The following is an 8,633-nucleotide window of genomic DNA, read 5'->3' as shown; positions in this document are numbered from 1 at the left end:
AAATATGTGTACTTTTATTGTTTTTTTTAATTTTATTTAGCTAAAGAAATGTATTTATGGGAATAATATTTTTTTTTTTCTTTATTTAGGATATGTGGGGAATTTTTTTTTTACTTTCTCCCAGGGGGGGACATTACAGATCATTGATCTGACAGTGTGCACAGCACTCTGTCAGATCGACGATCTGCTGTGCAGGGCTGCAGGCTTACCAAGTGTCTGCTCTGAGCAGGCACTCGGTAAGCCACCTCCCTCCCTGCAGGACCCGGATGCCGCGGCCATCTTGGATCCGGGACCTGCGGCGAGGAGGGAGGTAGGAGACCCTCGGAGCAACACGATCACATCGCGTTGCTCCGGAGGTCTCAGGGAAGCCCGCAGGGAGCCCCCTCCCTGCGCAATGCTTCCCTATACCGCCGGTACACCGCGATCATGTTTGATCGCGGTGTGCCGGGGGTTAATGTGCCGGGGGCGGTCCGTGACCGCTCCTGGCACATAGTGCCGGATGTCAGCTGCGATATGCAGCTGACACCCGCCCGCGATCGGCCGCGCTCCCCCCGTGAGCGCGGCCGATCGCGTACTATCCCGTCGGTGGTCATACGGGCCCACCCCACCTCGACGGGATAGTACGTCTGATGTCAGGAAGGGGCTAAACTAATACTGAAGAGAGAGACTAGCTGGATGAACCGCTTTCTGAGGCGGAGCGGAGGGAGGCCTTTGCGTCCATGGCAGCGGACGGGGCTTAGGGGACAGACGGCATCCCAGCTGAGGTACACAAAGTCCTTAATGAAGAACTAATAACTAAATATCTAGGGGTATTTAGTCGTTGAAGGACCTGCAGCTACTGGAGTCATATAGACCAAGATGATTGTGATGCCGCAGTTATTATATGCGTTACATAATTCACCTATTTGGTTTCCACAGTGTAGGTTTCACAGGATAAAATCATTATTTGGTGAACGAGTGTGGGGTGGGAAGAGTCCGAGATGCAAAAAGGAAATACTGCAGAGGCCGAAGGAGGAAGGGGGTCTTGCACTCCCTAATTCCTGGATATATTTCCTATCCGCACAATGTCAGAACCTCAAAGATTGAGGGGAGATGTCAGGGCAGGGGCGGATACCTATTAGTTTGAGGTTTCTGATTAAGACATTGCCGTTGAGTATGGGTCTAGAGATGGGACTTTTAAAAAAAAAATGGGATCACAGTACCATACTATTAGTCTTATCCATAAGGTATGGCAGAAGATTAAACAGATTAGGGGGGTAACGGGTTTCACCAGGTTTTCACCTACCTGGGTTAACAGTCATTTCCAGGCGATTAGCCATATGAAGGGTTTTGGCGAGTGGAAGGAGGTGGGAATTAGGCTTATAGGTCAATTGATTCATAGGGGAAAGCATAAATCATACGAAATGTTGCAAGAAGAATTTCAGTTCCTACGGTTAAATCTTTATCAGTATAAAAGGGTTCAACACGCGTTTCAGTCTCAATGTAGAAGAGGGCTCATAGAGATACAAACAAACGTTAGATTTTGTGCTCAAAAATAGTGGAACGAGGGGAGCAAATATCGGAAGTATATAGTGACCTGTTACACGCTTTCTTTGGAAGACCACCCTATTAAAGCTAAAAGGAAGTGGGAGATAGATTTGGGGTCGATAAATGATGATAGTTGGGAATCTATTCTAGAATACGTACCCAAGATATCCATGAGTGAACCTGGGAGGCTGTCACAATTGTATGTGATCCATAGGGTATATAGAACCCCTGATATGTTATTCAAGGCTGGGCTAAAGTCTAACTCTGACTGCCTAAGGTGTTCACAATCTCAGGCAGGCATATTACATATGCTCTGGCATTGTCCCAGACTGTCAGCCTTCTGGATTGTAGTGCTGAACCATATTGGAGTGGTTTATGGGTGTGTAGTCCCTAGGGATACACTGGTATGTATACTGGGGTATGTAGAGGAAATAAATGACAATACGACCAAAACTGCAATCGGAAGAATATTTTTTATTGCAAGGAAATTGATTGCAAAATATTGGGTTAGAGAGGAGCGTCTGTCCAGATGTGAATTTATTGCTCAAACAGACCACATAATTCAGCTGGAAAAAAGTATTTACACCAAGAGAAACAAGCTGGATCTGTTGGACAAGACTTATTAATGTTGCACCAGTATACAGGAATGTGGAGTTAAATTTACGACAAACTGAACCAATATTTCTCATTGTTAACTATGGTCGAGATGTTGTCTGCTCCTGGAATGGTCTCCACGGGGGTGGGGAGGGGTAATTTACTAACAAAAATGAAAAATGAGTATTGATATGTGATATCTATTTCTAATGTTCTTACGTTCAATAAAAAAAATATCTGATTGAAAAAATAATAGTGAAAGCAGGATCGGCTGATGGGAGTATTCAACAACCGACTCCTGAGCTGTAAATAATAATAAAAAATAAAAAAAAAACAGCGTGGGTTCCCCTGTATTTGTGCTAATCAACCAGGCAAAACTCACAGCTGGGGACTGCAATCCTCAGCTGTCAGCTTCAGCAAGGATAGTTCTCAAGAAAAGAGGGGTCCCCACCATTTTTGACAACCTGCCTTGCTAAAGCAGACAGCCAGGGGCTGGTATTCTTTGGGTATGTGCACACGCTGCGAATCTGCAGCGGATTGCCCGCTGCAGGTTTGCAGCAGTTTTCCATGAGTTTACAGTACCATGGAAACCTATGGAAAACAAAATCCGCAGTGCACATGCTGTGGAAAAAAACCGCATGTCGCAGCATGTCAATTCTTTGTGCGGATTCCGCAGCGGTTTACACCTGCTACTCAATAGGACTCAGTAGGTGTAAAACCGCAGGTGGAATCCACACAAAAACCGTGGTAATTATGCAGTAAATCCGCAGTGTGGATTCCTGCGGATTTACCAAAATCAGTGTGGAAAAATCCACACAACATTCCGCAACGTGTGCACATACCCTTTGGCTGGTAAGCAGCCTAAAAATAGAAGCCTGCAGCCGCCCAGAAAAAAAACGCATCTAATAGATGCGCCAATTCTGGTGCTTTGCCCAGCTCTTCCCACTTGCCCTGTAGCGGTGGCAAGTGGGGTTCATATTTGAGGGGTTTATGTCACCTTTGTATTGTCCAGTGACATCAAGTTCATGGATTATGGAGAGGCGTCTGTAAAACATCTATCCATTACTAATCTTATAGTTATATGTTAAATAAACACACCGCCAGAATTAAGTCCTTTATTAGAAATAAAACAAAACACTTTGTTATTTTAAAATAAAAAAAAGTAAGTTATACTCATCTAATGCCTAATTCCACTGAATCCCTAGTCTCCCACAACACAAAAATAAAAAAACAACAATATCCCTCACCTGTCCGTCATTCTGTCCCACGGCGTAATACACGTCTGGGGGATAAACAGTTTTTAACCTGGACAGTGCCAAGATGCGACTGTCCAGGCTGAAAACCATTGATGAATGAGCTGCTACAAGCACAGCCTTGGTGCCTTGTGGTGACATCATCGATCTTACCTCCGGTCACTGAAGCTGCGTTCCAAGCCGGGCCGAACTCTGGTGATCTCGGTGAGATCCTCACAAGCACCACGAGAAAGTCTCACGGTGCAGAGGCGAGTTCACTGCAGTTCACTGGGAGAATTTCACTGCGGTGAACTCGCCTCTGCACTATGAAACTTTCTCACGGTGCTAGAGGGGATCTCACCGAGGTCACCGCAGTTCAGCCCACCTGGGAATGAAGCCTCAGTGACCGGAGGTAACCTTGATGAAGTCACTGCTAGTCACTGAGGTTGGGCTCGCAGCAGATAATTCATCGGTGTTTCTCAGCCTGGACAGTCGCATATTGGCACCGTCCACGTTGAAAACTGTTTATCCCCAAACGTGGATTATGTCTTGGGACAGAACTATGGACAGATGAGGGATATTGATTTTTGTTTTCTTACAGGAGATGAGGGATTCAGTGGACTTAGGCGTTAGGCGAGTATAAATGTGTTTGTTATTTTTAAATAAAAAAGTAAAAGGGTGTTGTTTTATTTCTAATAAATGACTTTATTCTGGATGGGTGTTTATCTACCGTACAACTATAGAATTAGTAATGGAGAGGTATCTTTATAGACGCCTCTCCATTACTAATCCGTGGGCTTGATGTCACAGGAAAATACAAAGGTGACAACATCAAAAATATGAAACCCACGTGCCACCGCTACAGGGCAAGTGGGAAGAGCCAGGTAGAGCACTAGAATTGGTGCATCTAATATTTTTAGGCTAGGAGGCCAATATACATGGCCCCTCACCAGCCTGAGAATACCAGCCCCTTGCTGTCTGCTTTAGCAAGGCTGGTTGTCAAAAATGGGGGGGACCTTACACTGTTTTAATTATTTAAATAAATATTTTAAAAAACAAATGGTATAGGGACCCCTCTATTCTTGATAGCCAGCCTTGTTGAAGCTGACAGCTGAGGATTGCAGCCCTTAGCTATCAGATGTTCCTGGCTGGTTATCAAAAATACGGACGAACCCACGCCGTTTTTTTATTTCAATTGTTTATTTACAGCGCAGGAGCCGGCTGATGAATACTCCCATTAGACACTCCTGCTCTTACTGTCATTAGTGGCAGCAGGTGTCAGCTGATGGGAGCAGTAGTCCCATCAGCTGACACCAGTGACCTGAGGTGAAGTTTATACCGCCGAATACAGCTTCGCACCACGCTCTTTTGACAGTGTGGGATCCACGGCTCTCTTACCAGCGGGGATGATTTCACCGCCGATCAAAAGCAGTGTTTGCCATGCTGCCATGCACATGACAGCGTGGCAAACACTGGATGGTCTGTTCTGACACACAAACCCTTACTTTTTGTAACTGTTCGGCTGAAACCGCCGGACCCGAGCATGTGTTCTCCCATCTCTAATTACAATGTGATTTACTGTTTTTTTAGGTTTAAATTCTATGTCTCACAGTTGAAGTGTACCTACAATAAATTACAAGCCTCTCCATTCTTTGTAGGAGGGAAAATCTTGCAAAATTTGCCATGCATAGAATACTTATCATCCCCACTATATAAAGATTACCCCATTTTGCGGTCCCTTCCTTATCATGTGATTGATTACATGATCTGAATATTCCTTGAGCTAGTCGAGTGGAAAGTTCTTCAGCTGCTCACTCATGACATGCAGCATCTGTGGAGGTCTGGGTACCTTCCTCTCCTGCTCTGCACAATCAGTTAGATAAGTGTGGGGCTGGAGGATTTAGCAGTTCTCTCAGTGATAAGAAAGGACACTGTTTCAGTGCTCTCCGCTGTCACAGGATCTGCTTCCAGTCTATAAGACGCATTCACTTATTAGGAAGATTCTTTTTCGCTAAAAGTGTGTCTTATAGACCAAAAATATGGTAAGTTCTAACATAATTTCCCTTTTTCATTTAGTTATAGAACTGTGTGTTATATCTGTTTGTACAAATTGACAATAACATATATAGTTTCTTCCTGTCCAAGTTATTTTTGATAGTCAACAAAATACAATTTTCCAGTAATTCATTTTTTTCACAATCTAGGTATGATAATGACTTCTCTCTGTGTGGGATTTTTGATATTTAAAGGGGTCGTCCACAACTTGCTCAAACTCTTCTTATTTCTCAGGTTTGGTCCAGTTAAAATAAAAACATTTATACTCACCTCCCAAGCATGCACCATTACAGCGGTGTCAGCACTTGCATACCCAGGGCTCATGTGAGGTTGTAAAATAATGCGAGCCCTGTGCTGGTATCACTGTCCCCTCCTTTGGACAAATCAAACAATAAGAGGAAGTTTGAGAGCAGCCACAGCAGCCCTGGCTTCCTGTTGATATTCAATACATCAGAAGGCGAAGATATTGAAGCTGGAAGTGACTGAGCTCAGGGATCGTTTAATGCAAGAACCTCATGTGAGCCCCGGGAACATGAGTCCCGACACTGTTGGAGTATAAAAAGATGGTACACGTCACTCTGTAACAAGGGAGGTGCTCGGAGAGGGATACCACTCCCTTATCTTATATAAATCAAAAAAATCCTGCACTCAAAATATCTGCAATTTAGATTTATTTTGAAGCAATCCCAAATTCATAACGTTTCGGTCTGTTAGCGCCGTTTCCATATAGGAGCCTATCCTCCACCACGCGCTGTTCATTTTTGGCACCTGGACTCTACAGCAATCCGTCTGAGGAAGGTCTAAGTAACAGACCGAAACGTTATGAATTTGGGATTACTTCAAAATAAATCTAAATTGCAGATATTTTGAGTGCCGGATTTTTTTGATTTATTTCGACACTGTTGGAGTGGCATCAGCATGGGAGCTTAGTATGAGTGTTTTTATTTTAATGAGAGCCAACAAGAGGAATGACAAGTGGTTGTCCAAGTAATGGAAAACCCCTTTAAAAAAAAATACAATTTTCAGTTAAAACATTTCCAACATTCTGAACATGAAAAAGGTTTCTCCCCTGTGTGACTGCTCTGGTGAATACGAGGAGATGATTTTTTAGCAAAACATTTTTCACATTCTGAACAGGAAAAGGCTTCTGTACAGTGTGTATTCTCTGGTGGCTTTTAAGATGCAATTTCTGGTTAAAACATTTCCCACATTCGGAACATGAAAAAAGCCTCTTCCCGGTGTGAGTTAGATGGTGACTAATTAAAAAATCATTTCCCACATTCTGAACAGGAAAAAGGTTTCTCCCCTGTGTGACTGCTCTGGTGACTACGAGGAGATGATTTTTTAGCAAAACATTTTTCACATTCTGAACAGGAAAAGGCTTCTGTACAGTGTGTATTCTCTGGTGGCTTTTAAGATGCAATTTCTGGTTAAAACATTTCCCACATTCTGAACATGAAAAAAGCCTCTTCCCGGTGTGAGTTCGATGGTGACTAATTAAAAAATCATTTCCCACATTCTGAACAGGAAAAAGGTTTCTCCCCTGTGTGGGTTCTCTGGTGCTTACCCAAATCTGATTTCCGGATAAAACATTTCCCACATTCTGAACAGGAAAAAGGCTTCTCCCCTGTGTGAGTTCTCTGGTGCATACCCAAATCTGATTTCTGGGTAAAACATTTCCCACATTCTGAACAGAAAAAAGGCTTATTCCCAGTGTGAGTTCTTTGGTGAATAACAAGATGTGATTTCCGGTTAAAACATTTCCCACATTCTGAACAAGAAAAAGGTTTCTCCCCTGTGTGACTTCTCTGGTGCATAACCAAATCTGATTTCTGGTTAAAACATTTCCTACATTCTGAACAGGAAAAAGGCTTTTCCCCTGTGTGAGTTCTCTGGTGCTTACCCAAATCTGATTTCTGGGTAAAACATTTCCCACATTCTGAACAGAAAAAAGGCTTATTCCCAGTGTGAGTTCTTTGGTGTATAGCAAGATACCATTGCTGATAAAAACATTTCCCACATTCTGAACAGGAAAAAGGCTTCTCCCCTGTGTGACTTCTCTGGTGCCTAACCAAATCTGATTTCTGGTTAAAACATTTCCTACATTCTGAACAGGAAAAAGGCTTCTCCCCTGTGTGAATTTTCTGGTGTATAACAAGATTCCCTTTGTGTTTATAACATTTCCCGCATTCTGAACAGGAAAAAGGCTTCTCCTCTGTGTGACTTCTCTGGTGCCTAACCAAATCTGATTTATGGTAAAAAGATTTCTCACATTCTGAACAGGAAAAAGGCTTATCCCCTGTGTGAATTTTCTGGTGTATAACAAGATTCCCTTTGTGTTTATAACATTTCCCGCATTCTGAACAGGAAAAAGGCTTCTCCTCTGTGTGAGTTCTTTTGTGTATAACAAGATGTGATTTCCGGTTAAAACATTTCCCACATTCTGAACATGTAAATGACTTCTCCCCTGTGTGATTTATCTGATGTCTAACAAGATCTGATTTCTGGTTAAAACATTTCTCACACTTGGAACAAGAAAATCTATTCTCCACTGTGTGATTTTTTTTTTTATGTTTAACAAAAAACTTTTCAAGGGGAAAACTATTTCCATGTTCTGAACGTGAAAATGGCTTCCTCACTTTAGGAGCATTTTGCTTTTTAATGCTTATTTTGCGACTTTGATTTTCCTTAGTAGTTGGTAAGGAATTAAAAGACGGGACCTGTTTCAAAGAATCAGATGACAAATCTTTGCTGTGAAGAGATGATAAATCTGGAGTAATGGAATTCACTTCAGTAATATCCTGTGGAATTTCAAGATCATCTGATTTAAAAATTGAGGATGTAAGCTGTCGCTTTGATGTCCTGGTACAGTCATCTGCAAAGAATAAAATAATTATGATTTTTGAATAAAAAGTCTTTGAATTTTATGATTTTTAACATTTATAGTTAAACAATTAGTAAAAATGGCAAGCTATGTAAAAATATTGAATTATTCCCATAGACAATGAGAGTTCACAGTGTAATAGAAACCTAAACATGGAATAAAAAACCATACATTGTTATGTAGGCAAAAATAATACCAATAAAAACTTCTACTCATCCCACAAAAAATAATTCCCCACTCTGATCGGTCAATGGAAAAATAGGTTTCCACATTATTAGAGGCTGAAAGGCTCTTGAAAAGTAATATGGCTTCCATAAACCAATCCAGCAACATCTGCTCTC

General features: G+C 42.1%; 1 protein-coding gene across 1 annotated transcript in view; it reads right to left on the bottom strand.

The window, feature by feature from the left end:
* Positions 1–3,826: 3,826 nt before the first annotated feature.
* Positions 3,827–8,633, bottom strand: part of LOC143768212 (uncharacterized) — a 63,613-nt gene continuing 58,806 nt past the window's right edge. Inside the window, exon 15 of the mRNA XM_077256906.1 lies at positions 3,827–8,283. Within this exon, the coding sequence (XP_077113021.1) occupies positions 6,914–8,283 (1,370 nt within the window). The 3' untranslated portion in view covers positions 3,827–6,913. The remainder of the gene's footprint in view (positions 8,284–8,633) is intronic.

This window comes from Ranitomeya variabilis, chromosome 4 (assembly GCF_051348905.1).
Source record: "Ranitomeya variabilis isolate aRanVar5 chromosome 4, aRanVar5.hap1, whole genome shotgun sequence".
NCBI lineage: Eukaryota > Metazoa > Chordata > Amphibia > Anura > Dendrobatidae > Ranitomeya > Ranitomeya variabilis.
This window is presented reverse-complemented; position numbering and strand designations above follow the sequence as displayed.